General features: G+C 36.0%; 3 protein-coding genes and 2 long non-coding RNA genes across 5 annotated transcripts; 3 read left to right on the top strand and 2 right to left on the bottom strand.

Annotated features, from left to right (window-relative positions):
• Nucleotides 1–1,378: 1,378 nt before the first annotated feature.
• Nucleotides 1,379–2,294, bottom strand: LOC103961659. Its single transcript, XR_001954372.2, has 4 exons — nucleotides 2,256–2,294; nucleotides 2,050–2,123; nucleotides 1,749–1,808; nucleotides 1,379–1,657 (listed from the first exon to the last, which is right to left on the bottom strand). It is a non-coding gene; the product is annotated as an uncharacterized LOC103961659 (long non-coding RNA).
• Nucleotides 2,295–2,305: 11 nt separating this feature from the next.
• LOC108865331 lies at nucleotides 2,306–3,496 on the bottom strand. Its single transcript, XR_007253190.1, has 3 exons — nucleotides 3,337–3,496; nucleotides 2,884–2,957; nucleotides 2,306–2,793 (listed from the first exon to the last, which is right to left on the bottom strand). It is a non-coding gene; the product is annotated as an uncharacterized LOC108865331 (long non-coding RNA).
• A 2,911-nt stretch (nucleotides 3,497–6,407) lies between these two features.
• LOC108867117 (ribosomal RNA small subunit methyltransferase NEP1-like) lies at nucleotides 6,408–9,927 on the top strand. The gene is made up of 8 exons (XM_018647031.2): nucleotides 6,408–6,652; nucleotides 6,906–7,131; nucleotides 7,237–7,329; nucleotides 7,498–7,642; nucleotides 7,770–7,880; nucleotides 7,957–8,039; nucleotides 8,134–8,191; nucleotides 9,568–9,927. The coding sequence occupies exons 1-8, from the start codon at nucleotides 6,606–6,608 to the stop codon at nucleotides 9,645–9,647; spliced, it is 843 nt and encodes a 280-aa protein (XP_018502547.2). The 5' UTR covers nucleotides 6,408–6,605; the 3' UTR covers nucleotides 9,648–9,927.
• Nucleotides 9,928–12,179: 2,252 nt separating this feature from the next.
• On the top strand, nucleotides 12,180–14,968 carry LOC103945631 (cation/H(+) antiporter 3-like). The gene is made up of 3 exons (XM_048570225.1): nucleotides 12,180–12,401; nucleotides 12,695–13,705; nucleotides 13,835–14,968. Exons 1-3 carry the CDS (start codon nucleotides 12,180–12,182, stop codon nucleotides 14,966–14,968), a joined length of 2,367 nt encoding a protein of 788 aa, XP_048426182.1.
• Nucleotides 14,969–17,464: 2,496 nt separating this feature from the next.
• LOC103945560 (dirigent protein 22-like) lies at nucleotides 17,465–18,316 on the top strand. The gene has a single exon (XM_048570386.1). The coding sequence runs from the start codon at nucleotides 17,583–17,585 to the stop codon at nucleotides 18,135–18,137; it is 555 nt and encodes a 184-aa protein (XP_048426343.1). The 5' UTR covers nucleotides 17,465–17,582; the 3' UTR covers nucleotides 18,138–18,316.
• The last annotated feature ends 582 nt before the right edge of the window (nucleotides 18,317–18,898 follow it).

Genomic DNA, 18,898 nt, shown 5'->3' with positions numbered 1-18,898 from the left:
TGTGGGCGCGGATAGCTCACTACAAAAAAAATGAGCACTGCACACAAAAAATTATATGTGCCTTTTCAGGCCAAAAAGCACCAACATTTGTGCTCATAGACCAATAGCAACAGTGCAGCAACTAAGTTTGTATCTGTGCCCTCTATGGGCGTCACCATTACTTATAGCACACAATATGATGTTTTGTGCCCAAAGCTAAGCACAAATACAACCCTTATTGTGTCTTACCTCTAATAAAGGCTACTGAATGTATGGTGTAAGATGGGCACAATTGTTATTTTAAAGGCTCAGATTGCTGTATAAATGTTAAAGCAAGGGCACAACTTTAAAATTGTGCCACTATTATATTTTAATAAATACAATAAAACTCCAGCACAATTAAAAATTTGTGGCATAATTGGATATTTTTATTTAAACATGGAAATCATCAGGTTGCTCATAGAACCTAATTTCCACCTAAATTTAGAAACTTACAAATCATCCATTACAAACTAAACATAAATCAACATTAGCACTAAAATAGTGAAGTTAATATATTACATAACCCATGTTCTCGGCTAAGACCGATTCATGCAACCTAACAATACAACCCATCCAAATGTTAAACCAAAAAATACATGTTATCCTATGCTGGATATACCCGGGATTCTCTATATACAACAAAATATAACATATCCAAGCTTGTATCCCCAAGTCAAACGTACTAATGGTTAAACTAGCAATATATAAACAAAATACACATCTACAAGGGCTGCTTGATGACAACTAACCAGTATTCTCACTTTGGCAGTCCTCATGCATCATAGCACTAGAAATTGGAGGTCCACACTGCACATTCTTGTCATTTCCACCTTCGAAACGCGTTGAAATCTGAGCGTGTGAGCTTCCACACCCTTGCTGCTGATATATATATCTTAGATAATTATAAGTGAGCTTGCTTAGATAATTATGATTACACCCAGAGAACAGCATGTGCAGCAAGCTAGTACCAACGAAACACTCAAAAAAGGCAAAACTCATTTTCATTTCTTCCCAAAATTAAACATAAAAATGTAAAAATTGATCTGCTTCAAACCCAGAGATTCAGAAGAATGGTCTACGAATAACAGAATCAAATTCTCTAACTTCTCAAGCTCTAGTAAGAAGCTTTCCTCAAGCTCTTGGAACCACTTTATGCAATGTTTCAGCCTTTTAACATACTCAGAGTCTCACATTTTTCCTAGAAAATCAATTAACATTAAATTTCATAATCTAAAAATATACCCAAAACCCATCTCAGGTAAACTAATCCCAATAAAATTAAAAAACTAATACATTCAAATTTCAAAGAGCAAACAAGATTAATAATAATAAAATTAAGTGAAAGCTCACAGATCTTGAGATTGAATACATCCTTCCTTTTGCATCTCTGGCTCAACTATGCATCAACACAGCAAATACAATCTTTTCATTTGCGATCTCTGCATATCCTCGATAATTAAAAAGGAGCAGAAGCACAACATACCACTGAGCATTAAACCTAAACCCAACTAAGGAGATCAGGTAATCTACTCAAACATACCAACTTAGGGTCCTTGTGCCACTTCAACGTAATTTTGCAAATAGACAACTTTATGTCCTCGCATTTGGCAACAATTTCCATGTCTCATAATTTCCCCTAAAATTGGCACCCAATAAAGTGATATAAGCAGAGGAGATTCAAGCAATGGAAACTCTACCTATACACATATAACACATGTTTGACTGACCTCAGGTCCATAGAAAGGATGTCATGTTTGACTGACCTCCAGTTTGGGCGTTCCTCCTTTCTAAGCATTATATAAAACGAAGCAAAAATTTTGAGAAAAAAAAAAAGAAATCGATATACCAGAGCATATGACAATTAAATAACTATATAAAAAAATATCAATTTTATGTAATTAGAAGAAAAGAAAACTCAGAAAGATAATTTAAATTTTAGAGAGCTGCCTTCGAAGCGTTAGACAACTATCACTGGAAGCTTGTAATGACTACCCAGTACACAATTGTGAAGTCGGAAGAGGAACTTACAGAAATCATTTATACTCCCTCAGGATTTACATATCTCAAGTAGTCATCCCAGTTGTTGCTAGTCTCATCATAGCCTAAAAGAAATTCACAAAACCATTCATATCACACATGAATTTTGATATAAAAAATATACCTGAATTTAACGAAGAATCTGACAATCCATAAATAAACCAATCTAAAGCAAGGACTTCACCGATAAGTTTTACCTCCATAGTAATAGGCAGCAGACAGATAATAGTTACGGAGATGGCACATAAATGAATCCATGAAATCAGGTAACAAAGGGGTAGCAGACGCTCTGATGTGATTTATCCATTTGTAGCATTACCAGAATGCATAGACCCGTATTGGTCAACAGAAGGCTGCATGGAAAAAGAACTCAAGCTTGGAACCACCACATATAACATAAATGAATGAATGTTTCAAATGTAGTTTGTTAATAGTTTTTCACGATCAATTGTTGTACTACCTAAATACCTTATCTCATCCTGTTCAATTTATATCACGTCTCATACCATAACTACAAACAAATACACAGTTACTCAGTTTCTCAAACAATCAACTTTCACAATATACAAAATAAAACTATCACAATATTACAAAAACAAAAAACCAAAAAACCAAAAAACAAAAAGAATTATTCCACAAAAGCCTCAAAAGGAAAAAACCAAAATTATTTACCTTGAGCACAGAGGGCTTCGAAAGCTTCACACAAAAGCCCCAAAAAACGAAGAGTACCGTCTCCTGAAACGAAAAACAGAAGTCAATCATACGCCCAGACAACGAATCTAACGATATAAACAAAACCCAAAATTACAAAAACAAAATTCATACCTTTTATATACCTTGAGCACAAAGTGGTTCCAAGGTTGCACATGAAAGCCCCAAAATTGCAACACCACCGTTTCCTGAAATTGAAGACTAAATCGTATCCAAGCGCACACACAAAACCCCAAAATTACAAACGCAAAATTTAAACACAAACAAAATTATAAAATCAAAATTTAATCTGCTACCCCTTCTCTCCCGTTTTTCTCGCACCCTAATCTCCATTTCTTCAAATGACCTAACTCCCTGTCTCCGTGTATACTCCTTATCTCTCTCATTAAATCAAAACTCTCAAACCCAATTCAAAGCCTCATCAGAACCCATAGCATAATCTAATGAAAAATATTACCCAAAAAAAAAACAAAAAGATTCAATTTTTAATATTTTAAAATTGAAGAAAACACAACCCATAGATTTGAAAAAAAAAAAAAAAAAAAAAACCCTATTCAAAGAACTTACCAGAAAACGTTAACCTTTTTGGCTTAAAATCATCTTCAATCCAAATCAAAAAGCTGAAGAAGTTTAAACTACTTCGGATTTTTCCAGCGAGCCAAGATTTGACAGGGATAGAAACGAACGTTTGAGAGCGATGGAGACTATGGCGACAAATAGAAAGGGAGAAAAGCTTGAGAGAGATGGAGACCATGGCGACAAAGACAAAGGGAGAAAAGCTTGCAAAACACTGAGAAGGGGGCGAGAGAGGGGGGAAATGGAAAGCAAAGAAAGAAAAAGCAGAGAACTGAAACAGAACGGGCAGCGATGATGGACGCGTGCCAAGAAAGGAACAGAAAAAGAAGACCGAACCTAGAGGCACACTGATGAGAGACGCATGGGCTGGGAGGACAAAACCGCCATTTTACTGTAAAAAAAAAAAGCTGAAGGCCAATTGGGGGCATTTTCGTCCACGCACTGTCCGTAAACAGTGCACCCGAATTTGGGTTTTAGTATAGAAATAATGTCTCATAACCTTTGTGTTGCCACGCTGTGAATTCACTAAATTCTGCGGTATGAAGCGGACGAGAAACATAATTATAACCTAAAAAAATATATACTAGGAGTAAATCTACAAGGGCTAATTAGAAAGAAAACATTATTATATTGGAATACGACATAAGTTGATAAAATGACCCAAGAGGAGTCCAGCATAGCATAAGATAGTTATATTTTCATAGTACACCAGTGAAATATAACATAATACAAAATATATTAATTGTCCTCGTCATCGCTGCTTAAAATCTCAACGGTAACATTCTGCATATTTCGTGAGCTCAACTGTGGGACAGACAGACCTCTAGGACGAATTTGTGCTTGATAAGTGCGTGGTTCTTCAATAATAACGACAGAATTGGTAGACTGTTCAGTTGTTGTTTCAGCAGAAACCAAATTGACAGGATATTGTTCTGTCCTACCTGGGTTTGCCCATGCTGGCAATACACGTCCTTGAGGTGCGCGTACGCATCCGTTATTGAAGGGTAATGCGTAGCCAAGGCGACCATCAACAAAAGTAGTAAGAATGTACTGATTATTAAAAGGACGAGGCATGCGCCCGGCATTAACAGGTTGTCGTGGACGTTGAACTGGAGGATTCGTTGTGGAATTTTCTGTTGTAATGTTGGAAGCAATATACGAATGTGATGCTGGAGATTCAGTTCCAATTCTAACTCCACGACGTCGCCTGTCCGCCATTGTCAATGATGTAGAACTTGCTCAAATTCAAAAGAAACATATGTGTATGAAGCAACCTTCTTAATTTCCATATACAAATTAGTAAGGGAGTGTGTGGACGTTTTATAGTAGAATAAAGGCACAAATCCATAATTGTGCCAACATATTCTTTTGCTATAGAGTATTTATTATTTATTAATATTTACTGGACACAATTTCTAACATTTGTGTCAGAAAAGAGGAATTTATAATTATTAAAATATATTCTCTATTTGAAGACCCAATGAGAAGTAGAGTGATTTATTATTTATTAATATTTAGTGGACACAATTTCTATCATTAGTGTCATAAAAAGGAATCTACAATTATTAACTCATTTGTCTATCTGAAGACCAACTAACTTTTGCATAGAGACCAACCCTAAGGGCACAATTGTTGGTTATGTGTCACTGCAGGTAGGACTTTAAAACCAAAAACCATATCACCAAGTATAAAAAACAAACCTGCAAGAAGATAACAATCCAAAAAGCAATTCAAAAAGATACGAATCTAACAAACATTCATTGCACCTGGAAATGATCCTTTGTAAATCTAAAACATACCACTTAGTACTATGGTGTAGTGGTATTCTTCTTTACTTGTAAGTGAGAGATCTGAGGTTCAGCTTTCGGGAAAAACAAATTTGAACAACATTATTGCTAACTTATTTTGAGGCTAAAATATTGCACGGTAATAAACAGCTTCATACCATTATTTACCACAATTTTATAAATTTTAATTATTGGTGTGCTAGTGGAGGTAAAGACAAACGAGAGAGAACATATAGTGCCTTTGAGAAATAATTTTTATAGACACAAAATATTTTTTGTGCCCATTTTCAGTACAAAAGTTGTCATGTGATCCCACTCGACACGATTTCCGTGCCCATTACTGTTTTGTGTCTGCTTTTTTTAACATTGGGCACAATAGATGGTGCCCTCTATGGAATGGGAATTGTTTAAGCTTTTTGGTGGTCAAACTGACACAAAATTCTCAATTGTGCCCTTTATTTTGTACCCAAAGCTCATTTTTCTTGTAGTGGCTCCATTATCAGGACACTGCAATTTCACAATATTACATTATTTATTATTCATGAACACTGTAAATACGATTGTGACGCTTGTTACACTAAAAAGTATGATTAAATAAGATCTCTTAGACCAATCCATGTACTTATCATAATCCTTGTAGGATTCTTAAACCCTACAGAGGTGAAAACACATTTCAAGTAATCAACCCTTTTCTGTCTCACTCTTTATAAACATACTCATACAATAAATTTATTTAAGGACGTTATAATACACACCATTTTTTTATCTCCCATACAAACTCTATTTTGTTTTTTTTTTTAATTTATTCGATCAAAAAGTTGAAACTTCAAAAGAATGTGAGCAATGTAAAAATAGTTGTGTGAACAGTAATATCCTTTAAATATTCTATTTATAATTTTTTTGGTCGGGAGGCACCGTACAATTATGTGTTGGAAAAAAATGAACAGAGAAAACAAATGAAAGATAAATAAAATATAGAAAGAAGAAGAAGCAGAAAAAAATGAATGAGGATTCTCTCTGGATCTTTTTTGTGAGGATTTTGGAGATTTTTCAATCATATTCGTTTATCTTGTGACCAGTTTTTGTTAAATACTATTTATATTTAATTTTAAATAAAATAATTTACAATGATTCAGATCGCATTATATACAATGAACGGATACGATTTAAAATTTTCCGAGGATCCTCATTCGAAAAAAAATTAGGAAGAGAATTCGGAAACCCTAGCCCCAGCTGGCCTCCTCCTCTCGTTTCGATTTTTTTTATTTTTTATTTAACCACAGTCCTCACTCCTCGGACAATTATAACTCGATTCTTCTCTCGAGTCTCGGACTCCCTCAACGGACGAAACCTTCACCTTGGTTCAAAAGCAAAAGGCCTCTACTTTCCAAGCCCCCAATTTATTCCGGTATACAAACTCTCAGAAGCCCCAATTTGTGACCCAAACTGAAGACTGAACAAGTTTTGCATGCCATGAAGACCCACAAAGCTTCGAATTCGAACAAGTCCTCTAATGGAAGGTACTAAGGTTTTTACTCTCACGTTTGGTTTAACTTTTGGGACTCGGACTAGCAATTATTTATTATTTCTTAGTGTTGATGTAAAATGGGCAATTCCTAACGAAACGCATGCTTCTGTAATGTCTTAGAGGTTTAACTTGTGTGCCATATTTTGTTTTAATTTCTTGGTAATGCACACATTGGTGAAAGGAAATGGATTGCCTTCCATTCTTTTGGTAATTACATTAGCATGAATTCTTCAATGGTATTCCAGGAGGATCGAAAAGAGGGGAACGAAGAGAAAGGCCTTAGAGCGATGCTCAAGGCTTAATTCTTCCAAGGACATCTTGGAAGTCAAAGGAATTATTGAACAGGATATTAATGAAGATTCTATGCTCCAACTTCCCGGCATTCCTCTAGCTCCTTCCAGCCAGAATATGAACCCTGGAGTTACTTTTGTTCTCGAAAAGGCCTCCTTGGTGCCTGCTTATGTCGGCAAGGTAACCCTTCATTTATAATTCTACCTGCATCCTTTATTTTTCTGTTTCTGTGCTACTTTGTTCGTTACTGTTCTTTTACCTTGTATTTATATTTCCTTTTTTCAGAAGTACCAGATTTTAAATCCAGAAATACACGGGGACTTCCTTCGGAAAAAGAATATGGATCCTTATAAATACAGACCTGACATTGTTCACGAGGTGAGGTGCCTGGCGACTCTTTTTAAGATTGAGAATGATTGATTGGACTCATTGCATTTCCTTCAAATATCATCAGAAATTGCATATCATTGCTCTCCAGTGGCAGAAATCACTTTACTTTTGTCTCAGAAGTTCTTTTTATTTTTGCAAATTCTTTTGTATGTTCAGGCCCTCCTTCAAATTATGGATACCCGACTTTGCATGGCCGGCAGACTGCAGCCGGTGTATGTTAAAACTGACCAAGGGGTTCTCATCAAAGTCGAACCACATGCTCGTATACCAGAATCATTGGACAAGTTTTGTGCTATGATGTGTTAGTCATTCTTTGATAACAGACTCAAACATTATTTATTCCTGGCCATTTTTCATCCATGTCGTTGTTTTCTTTTCAAAATTCATCTTCTAACTTCACAAAACCTGTCCTAATCTATGGTTTGCAGCACAATTGTTGCAAAAGCTCCGCATTAAAGCCAAGGGTCGACGTGATACACTCTTGCGTGTGGTTCAGAACCCTATATCTCAGCATTTACCTTCCAACTCCGTCAAAATAGGTAAGCCTCCGATAATGTGCACGGTTCTGTTTCCATTAAAACGCTTTCCTTAACACCAAACGCGCTGTCACTTCAGGCCTTTCCGTCAGTTCGCAAAAGGAAGTTCTGCTACGGGAGTATGTAAATGCTGTCAGCAATAATGCCAACCTTGTTTTTGTGGTATGAGCATTATGCTTTCCTATCATCTGTTCGCATTACACATGTGCTATCTGGTGGTTTTGTTCGTTAGTTCATTAACTAACCTGATGTTCAGGTTGGTGCCATGGCTCATGGGAAAATTGATAGCGAGTATGTGGACGATTTCATATCAGGTAACTTTTTTTTTTCTCTTTACTTTTACTATTCCCAAAAATATGTTATTGTTCTAAGTTACCCGGCATGTTTTCATGAAAGTGATGATACTACTAAAATGAATATCGAGGACTGATTCATGGATGCTAACGTTAAGAAATACTAGTCTTGCGAACAAGTTTTTATCCAACCCAGTGGAGTGAACTTGATGGTTCCAAAGCTAATTGGGTCCTCTGGCTGGTTAAGGATTTTTGTTGTTTTATGTGTCGTGTAGTCCTAATAGGATTGAGATTTATTAAGTAGTCTAGGGCATCGAATCATGCTCTGTATTATCAAGTTAAACTTTAGCTAAAACAGAAAAAGTTACTTGAGAAGTTCTCGATATTACTTCCGCATATTTCCACACCTACCATGCTCTCTAGTTCAGGGAGTCATAATTATTTTTAGCCACTAAGTAAAAAGTATTTCATTGAAATAATAGTTAAAACCAATTTTAGGAGTTAGATAGGAAGCATCATTGGAGTTGATTTTTTGCAAGGTTTTCTAAATTTTTAGCTCATTTAGGGAGTCCATTGGGAATGCTCAGGGAGTAATTGGGTAAGTTTGGTCGAATTGGGATATCTTGATAAACAAGGATTAGGGTTTCTAGGATGCTGTACTCTAGTATGAATAGACTATTATTAGGCTCTTCTATTCAGTTTGCTTTCATCAGTTATATAATTTCTTCTTTCGGAGTTTTCTTTGGATTTCTTGCTCTAGAACTCAGATGTCTTCATTCCAGCTTCGGTTTTATTGCTGTTTTATCTGTATTGTTCTCTTGTTCATCGTTTGGAATTCGGTTATACTGTGATTTGGCCCTATTCTACTCGCTGGACAACAGATTATCACTACTGCCCATCAGCTTTCCAAGCAGCGAAGCTAATCAATAAGCCGGAAAATGTAGTGATAATCTAGTGTAAAAAAACCGAGGTGGTACAAGGGGTATGGGATATTTGGGTACAGAAGATCTGAAGGCAAACTTACGCTAGATTAAAAAAGGTCTTAATAGGCATTAACATAAAAAAATTAAAAACCAATGCCAAAAATTTTAACTGAGATTTTTGGGAACGACCTAAAACAAAGCCAAATACATGATTCAGCCTCGTGTTATAACTTGAATGGATTAGCCACATGGGTGTTTATGGACCCGATGGCTCTCCCTTGGTAATATTCGTTGCTTTGAGTGAGAAGTTGCGGTAGGAGATTCCATCCTTTGAAGTTTTTTTTATTAATATTATTGTTCTGCAAGACTGTAAATAGTAGTCTTGGAGTCTGGTGGTCCCCCTCATGGACTAAGAAATAATTTTGATTTGGTTTCTGATATTATCTGTTAATAAATGTGTATGTGATGTTGCAGTTTCTGGATATCCACTGAGCGCTGGGGTGTGCCTGAGAAGTATATGTATAGCATTGGAGAGAAAGTGGAATATTTTGTGAAACAACTGTCATTAGTATGGTATGGATTAGAAACTCTTATGAGCGTGCTATCTTGGTTGCGGAGGATGGATAGAAGAATTATGGAGCTTTTTTGCGGAGTTTTTGTTTAATTTATGGTCTGTATCACGGACTCTCTGCAAGTTGACAAGTTTAATGGCAGTAGATTCTTGTTAACGAATAAGAGCGCGGTACTTAAGTATTGGAGAAGATAAGTCAAGTGCTTGTTGGAAACCTTCCTTCACTTTTTGAGCATTTGAAGTTGCGTTGTATGTGCCTTGTATCATGTTGGCTTAAGTTATCATGTTGTGACACATTCCATCTTTCGAACCATCATCTCCAGCGACTGTAGCCACCTCCAATTACCCAATACGACCTCATGTTTCTTCGACGTGAGTGGTACTTTGATTGACGGTGGACCACCTTTGTGGGTGGCTGTTGCTCATCGCCGGTTTGTAGATCTGGATTTTCGTTTGCTCTGGTTCTTCAATTATCAGTAGACCTCCTTGATTAAAGTTATTTTTTGCAATCTCTGATAATGAGCTAGTCATTATCGGTGGACCATAGCTCATCGTCGATGGACCAAATGATGCCTAAGTAGAGAAGGTTTGGTCTAAATCATATAATGAACTAGTCATAAATTACTATTGAATTCATCAGAAATTATTTTTATTTTTGGTTGTGTAAAGGAAAAGTGAATTTTAAAAAGCAAAGAAAATTTTGTTTTTTGTTTTTTGTTTTTTTTTTAAAGTCCAGTATTGTATCAAACACTTCAGTATTGTTTAACTAGTTTAGTCTCAGACAATCCACGACTCCATCGTAACACATGGACCACCTCTATCTTGTAAATGTAACACATGGACTGCCTCTATATTGTAAATGTCATAAATACCTGAGAAATTTTTAATTGTGGCGGGAACACAAGCGGTACGCCATATGTTTTAAAGAAGTGGTGGGAAATTTCATTTTTTAAGTTATTAACTTTTTAGTGCATATATTCCACCATTTGTATAGTGACATGTGGTGTACCACCCGTATACCGGTCATACTGAAAAATCTCCCATTCTTGAGGCGTTGATGTTGAATCCCTACGAGGATATCGAAGGTTTTAAGGTACTAGTATGGCGCAGGGGTTTATTCAAACCTTAATTTTTGTTTCTTTTGATTCTTCACCATAATCAATTCACGTAATACATACCTAACATTTGCCTACACACTTTGTGTGTAAAAATAATTTTTTTTTTCTGAAAAAATGGGAAGGGGAGAGTGAGAGAGAGAAAACGTGGGTGAAAGTGGGAGATTTTTGTTTTTTGTTTTTTTAATATTAAATATATCTTAACATCACTTAGGTGAGAGTTCAATAAAAAACAGTAAAATTTAGATTTGTGAAATTACATTATTGCCCATCATTTTTTTTGTGATAGAAGACTAAATAGTTTTTGCATCCTCTTTTGATTGACAAAGAGGGGTTTAGATAATATATTTTGAAAAATAATGCGATCACAATTTATGTAGAATCTATAATTTGGAATGCGAAAAATTTGAGTTCATGGATCATGGTGAAGGTTCATGTAATCAAGACTGAAAAAATATCGACAATTAGAAGACTATATTTTAGAAGAACCTAAATTGCATAATTATAATTGGCAATGGTTATAGTAGAAAATCCCCTTCAGATTCCTTAGCTCACCGAATGAGCGTGCTAATAACATGTTGTGGCCAATTTTCTAGGAGAGATTTTCTAAATGAGAGAGAGGGTGTGGAAAGAGACAAAGTGCTAAGTGATTGAGCATAGAGAAATTGTAGAATGTTAGAATGTTTACACATTGTGATTTTCCCTATGCCAATGTCTTTATTAATAGTAAATCATGAGGAAATAGTAACTTGTTCTCTAAGTAAATATAAAGGATAATAGGCAAGAATCTCTAGAATAATCGGAAAACCTAAACTCAATCTACCCATAATTTACACAATCACAAATGTGCTAATAATGTTACAACAAGTTATACTTAATTTTTTTTTTTTTTTTTTTTTTTTTGTCCCGACCTCTCTCGTTCTTTCGTAATTGATTAGGAATTGATTGTTTAAAAAAATTGTGAATCTAGATATGGCATTGATATTCCAATGTCCAACGCAGCATCATTGAGTTGTAATTAACTTGTTATTCATATTACAATATCTTAAGTTCAATCACACTTCTAAAATCATAATATAGAACAATAGTTTTACGTTGCAACGACCTGAGAATCATCCAATGGTTAATGTGGTTACATGAGTGTCAGTAATCAACGCGGTAAGTAGTAATTAAATTAGGTGGTCAAAAGAGCGCGTGCAGGACTTAATCTCACTGTCATCTCAAATGCAGTTAAAACTGTGAAAAAACCTTTATCTCGACCCCACCTTACATTCCTGCATTGTCCTCGTACAGCATTTGGTTTCCTTCACTTGAAGAAAAAAAAAAAAAAAAAAAAAAATCAAGTAGCGCATTTAGATATATAGATATCTACTTCTGCAAAAACTTAATTATTCTAGGAGATGTCCAAAAATATTTCGAGTTTGGGGGAAGATGATGACATTGTGCTGCAGAATATCAATGGAACGTTCTTCAATGTTTGCTTCAACTTACCACCAAACATGAACTTTCATGTCGTCTGGGAGGACGATCCCTCAAAAACTTCCGCGCCAGCACGAGCACGTACTGATCAATTAGTGCCTCTTTTGGAGTTTCAGATGGTTGTGATTTTCATCATCACTCAAGCCACTCATCACCTTCTGTTCAAACATTATAGGCTCCCCAGGTTCATCTCACAAATTGTGGTATGTGCTTTCTCTACTATACTCTTAATCTCTTAATTATTATTTTTTAAAATGATCGCATGGTGATGAAATATGAAATGATTATTATTATTTTTTTTTTTAATTTTTAAATTTTATGCATGTAAAGTAATTCATAACAAAGTAGTTACGTGCAATTTCATTAGAAATCAGAAAGCTTTTTCGTTGTTTTATTTTTGGTTTTCTAAAGGACTGTTTGATGGAATAAATTCTAGACTGGCATGCTGCTTGGACCTTCAATCAAAAACAAGTTGGGAACATTCAAAGAGTCCTTGTTTCCACTCATCAGTCAAGATGTAATTGGCACGGCATCTGTGTTTGGTTACTGTCTGTTTATGTTTCTAATAGGTGTGAAAATGGATGTGGGATTGATAAAGAGAACAGGAAACAAAGCTTTAGCGATTGGTGTGTTGTCACTCGTAGTGCCCTTATCATTCGGCTTTTCAATTGCAGCGGCTTGTGTATATTTTACCCGCAGAGAACAAGACCTGGAGAAGGTTTTTTTTGTAGCAGGCACACATTCTTTGACTTCATTTGCTGTCGTTTCTAGCCTTCTTGAGGACCTCAAACTCCTAAATTCAGAACTAGGTCGGTTGGGATTGTCTACTGCCCTAATCGGCGACATGCTCAATGTGATTATAACAAGTACTGCTACTTTTTTGAGAGTTTTCATGGGAACTGGCCAACCAAAATACAAAATCTTCACTGACATTGCATCACTTATTGGCTTTCTTCTCACGGTTGTGTTCATTATTCGTCCTGCCTTCTTTTGGATTGTGAGACATACACCTGCAGGCAAACCTGTTAAGGATGTGTACCTTTACACCATCTTCGTACTGCTAATGCTTTCTGCCTTTCTTTCTCATGCATTTGACCAAACCGCACTTTTCGGTGCATTTATTTTGGGATTAGCTGTTCCAGCCGGACCACCATTAGGCTCAGCTCTAGTGAAAATGCTGGATTGTGTCGCCAGCGGAGTTTTGGTGCCACTCTTTGTAACTATATGTTCAATGAAGGCTGATTTTTCATTCGTAACATATGATGGTGAATTGTTAATGCTGGACATAATCCTTCTGGTAGTAACTTTTGTGTCCAAAGTAATGGCGTGTTTTGTGCCAGCTTTGATTTGCAAGATGCCCTTCAATGATGCTCTTGCAATTGGTTTCATTATGAGTGCCAAGGGCATCGTTGAGTTGGCCTCCTATTCCTTATTCCATGACTTCAAGGTATTCACTTAAGCACGCCAATCATTTAACTTTTATATCGTTCTATCTAAACCCTAACCCTCGATATGCAATAAAAAATGCATTTAACTGATTTTTTTGCTTGGTTTTTTCCGGCCTCGAATATTGCAGACCATTGATGACCAAACATTCGCCGTGCTGATCGTTAGTGTTCTGACTGTAGCAATACTTGTGCCAAGCATGGTGAATTACTTGTATGATCCTTCAAGGAAATACGCAGGCTACCAGAAAAGGAACATCATGGATTTGAAACCGAATTCTGAGCTCCGAATACTTGCATGCATTTACTCACACTATGATGTCGCTCCTATCATCAACCTTCTTGATGTTTCATGCCCAACAGGAGGGAGTCCAATTTTTGTGAATGCCCTTCACCTTATTGAGCTAGTTGGTAGATCCGCCCCTCTCTTTATTGACCACCATATTCATGAAAAGGTTACATGTGACATTGCCTATAGTGAAAATGTCATCATCCCCTTCGACCAGTATCAACTGAACAATCAAGGTGCTGTGTTCGTGAACATATTTACAGCCATCTCTCCACCCAACACAATGCATGAGGATATATGCACACTTGGGCTTGACAAACTTACATCCATTATACTACTCCCATTTCATCGAAAATTCTCCTTCGATGGAAGCATAGAGTCTGAGGACAATAATACAAGGGCACTAAATTGTAGTGTCCTTGAGAGGGCTCCGTGTTCAATAGGAATTATTGTTCACCGTGGCTATTTGAGACGTCCTTCAGTGTTGTATCGCATCGCCATGATCTTCTTAGGGGGTAGGGACGATAGGGAGGCCTTGACATTTGCAAAACGGGTCAGCAAAGATCCCAGGAGCTTCAGCCTAACAGTAGTACGATTAGATGCCGAGGATGATCACAAAATGCCTGATTGGGATACGATTCTTGATAATGAGCTGTTGAAGGATTTTAAGCATAATGTTGGAAACGAGAATATTACATACATAGAAAAGACATCAAATGATTCAGTTCGAACAACAGGAATACTTCGGTCTATGATGAATGAGTATGAGCTTATCATAGTTGGGAGAAGGAATGGCTTACAATCCCCTCAGACATTAGGTCTCTCAGAGTGGACTGAATTCCCGGAATTGGGGATCATTGGGGACCTGCTTGTTTCGTCAGATTTCAACAGCAACGCTTCAATTTTTGTGGTACAACAGCAAAAGAAATTGAAGGGAAGGATAAATATAAGCAATGACAATACTTTCAAGCTATGATATAGGAAAAGTTTCGGCTTTCTTGTTCTTTTTCATGTTTTTGGATTCTTTACATTGATTTGTAGCATATGTTTGTTTTAACAAACGTTTCTTGTCTATTTCGAATCATCAGACATTTTGACAAATCTCCAGTAATATTACATTGTATTTCCTTGTGATGTAATGCCCTAATTATCCTTCAGTTGGTGACGGATTACTGGTGCAAACTACTTACACATGCACCGGAAATTTTACACAAATGGAGTCTAGACTCGCCCACTTTTATGAATTTACCACCACATCGGATCGGTTAGTTTCCGTCCTCAATTCCATCAAATATCAGAACAGAACTTGCATGAGGACCGCTTTTCAAGGGCATTGTCAATAGTTCACAGTCTTAGGTTATCATACTCTATTCATATCCTACATGCCTAAACATGTGTTGGAGACCATTTTTTAAAGAAGTAAAATACTCGACAATTTCTATCCAGTTCCTATAAAAGCAGTAAGAAGATCCTTGGTAGTTAGGGCTTTACTCTTCAGCACACTGCATCAAACTTTCATGACCCGCTTCCCTTAGTGTAGTTAAAAGACTTTTTTTTAGATTTCCACTCCTTAACTATTTGTCTAGTCTTATCAATTATCATACTTTGTGACAGGTTTTTTGTTTTTGATACAACTACTATTCTACATTATATGAATCTCAACGGCGAATAGGTACTTGAATTTGAGTACAAAGTGGGCTCAAATCCGTCAGTCTGTGACACACTATGAAGCACGAATACAATTTGGTCACGTATTATGTATGCGATACTTCATCGGATATGATACTCGTAGGATATTCTCGGATACTCGTCGAATACATATCATGGTCAACAAATATGAATTTGACTTGATGAACATGCGTATCCATATTTGGAAAACAAGTATCTAATTTTTAGGATAGAAGTATGTATGTTGATGTTGGAGAGTTAGAGAAAAAAGTAAGTGAAGGTGTGAGATATAGTACTTGATGATCACATTCTTTTGGGAATAAGATCCTCTCCGGATCATCTTTGTGAGATTCGGGGATCAAACAATCGTGTCCGTTCATTGTATATCGTGCAGTTAGTTTTCGTTAGATACTATTTATATTTAATTTTAGTTTTCGTTAGATACTATTATATTTAATTTTAATTTTAAATTTAAAATAATTTCTAACCGTATGATATACGATGAACAGACACAATTGATTGATCCCCTGAATCCCCACACAGAGGATCCGAAGAGGATCCTTGTCCATTCTTTTGTATCAAAATCCTAGTGGGTGTCCAAAAAGGCTGTACAGTTAATTAATATTTTAATTAAAAAAAAAACTAATTAAAAGGGTTTGAAAACTTTAAGTTTTAATGATAAGGACAAAATAAAGGGTAAAATGAATAGTAGCAGGATTGACTTTTTAGTGTAAAAATATGGTTTTTCGTTAAAATGAACAGTACCTGGGTTTTTCATTAAAACTCCCTTAAAAAAATCTAATAAATCCTTTACAATAAGACAAATTTGGTAACCCGTGGAGTATATGTGTGGTTGTAGAGCTTCACATGCAAGATATACCATGAAAAAGTTGTGATTTCACTATAAAACCAATTAACAATATGGAGAAAACCCAAACTTATGTAAGGTTCATTCTCTCATCAAACTTTACATATGATTATAAGAGTCATTTTACTTTAAAATAAACTTAAAGGTTGTCCAAGAGAAATGAGGATTCTCTTCGAATGCTCTTTGTGAGGATCCAGAGGAACTTTTAATCGTATCCGTTGATTGTAAATCGTGCGACTAGTTTTTGTCAGGTATTATTTGTGTTCAATTTTAAATAAAAAATTTAAACTGATTTTTTAGCACATGATGTACGATGAATAGACACGATTAAAAAAATTCTGAGAATCCTCATTCTTCCGAGAGACCACTTCGATGTAAACAAAATTTCAACTGAATAATAAACCAACCCTAAATGTCCATCTGAGTACTTAATGTAAAATCAGGCCCAAATAGAAAGCCAATTGTTGTTATCATTGTTTTCGTTGTCATCATCATATAAGTGCATTAACTTAAGTCTCACATAACCTTATAACAGAACACCAAACTCATGCCTGTCGATTCCTAAAACAAAACTTTAAAGTTTCATGTAATGTTTGACATTTGGTTACCCATCACTGGATTTCAATCTTTCTTTGCTTCAAAGGGATTCAAACTTTCCATGATGTGGTAAAGCAATTAAAAGCCAAACACTCTTATAGGCTTGTAGACCCAACAAAAAGCAGTAGTTGCTTGAAAATACACCAACCAGACCAACCATCCTTTAATTAAGCAAGATGGGAATTTTTATGGTATTTCGGAGTATCGGTTACTCAGGGATTTTAACCGTTATCATTAGTTAAAAACTCAAAAACTAACATCTAACAGTTAAAAAGTTTAAAATATAAGATACTCTGGATCACCATAGAATTTCGGTAAACGGGACACACTTGATTAATGTGTTACCAACTTCTAAAACTTGCCCTCTTCCTCCTCTATTATAGTGACCACAAATCTTACCAGAAGTCTATATTTCACACACACACACACACACACACTACACACTAGAGAGACTAGTATGGCTTCGTTTCTCTACTACTCTATCTTCATCCTGTATGCAACCTCTCTCTATTCCATTGATGGAGTTCTAATTAGGCAATTCGTTAGATCCGGCGGGAAAACAGAAAACTTAACCCACCTCCACTTTTTCTTCCACGACATCCTTGGTGGCGAAAACCCTACCTCTGTTAGAATTATTGGGCCGCCAAATGGTACTGCTGGCGGCTTTGGAAGCACTATGATGATTGATAATGCACTGACTGAAGAGCAAGACCGCGCCTCCAAGCTCATCGGAAGAGCACAAGGATTTTACTCAGTGGCTTCACAGCAAGCAGATGAATTTGCATTCCTTATGGTCATGAATTGTGTTTTTGTGGAAGGCAAGTATAAGGGGAGTAGCATTAGCATTCTCGGGAGGAATCCGGTCATGAACAATGTGAGAGAGATGCCGGTTGTTGGAGGCACGGGACAGTTGAGGTTTGCTCGAGGTTATGCCTTAGCCCATACGGTTTGGTTTGATGCTGCTACAGGAGATGCCATTGTTGAGTACAATGTTTATGTGTCAGACTCCTGAATTTTGTATTAGGCTAGCCATTGTTGAGAAAAATATCTTTTTACTTTTTTATATTTTGTTTTTCCTTAATCCCTTATAGAGACATCTATTGTACTTAATTAGGGAATGGCTACGTTAATCTTATAACTAGAAATAATTGGATTTGAAATAATACTATTCTCATATGATGGATTTTAAAATGAGTGGAATTTGACGAAATTTTGTAGTGAATGTGATTTTATTTCTGCTTAAAAGATTGATGGCCTTAAAAATAAGTGTATGGACTGTTTGATAACAATTTCGTTTTTAATTTTTACTTTTTATGAAAACATGAAACTAAAAAATCATTTTGTCATTACATCAGTTTATAAGTTTTGAAAACTAAAAACCAAAAAGTCAGTTAACTTCTTTAGTTTTCAAATTTTAGAGAACTGAAACGGTCCTATAATAAATACAATTTCGTTTGGTGTCAAAGTTTTAGGTCCCGCACGCTTAATGTTTTAGGCCAACCATTTTCTTTTTCTTTATGAAAGAACTTTTTGTTAATTAAATCTAGCTCGGCTCACTAAAACAAAGTCGCCTATAAAGCACTTTTGGTGAGGATATTATCCATTCATCGCAAAAACAAAGCCGATTGTGATCACTAAACTTGTCCCTTACTATAGCAAGAATATAAAATATTTTGCCAGAAAATGTGTTTTCTCGGTGTCGATGGACTCTTAGCGAGGAAATCTCTCTTTCCTAGCTGTAGGCTTGTAGCGACTAAAAGTTAAAGAGGTAAC

Source organism: the organism of the source record quoted next, unplaced genomic scaffold (genome assembly GCF_019419815.1).
Source record: "Pyrus x bretschneideri cultivar Hongxiangsu unplaced genomic scaffold, Pyrus_bretschneideri_v1 Contig52, whole genome shotgun sequence".
NCBI classification, from domain to species: Eukaryota; Viridiplantae; Streptophyta; class Magnoliopsida; order Rosales; family Rosaceae; genus Pyrus; species Pyrus x bretschneideri.
The sequence above is the reverse complement of the archived record's forward strand: the minus strand, read 5'-3'. Positions and strand labels throughout refer to the sequence as shown.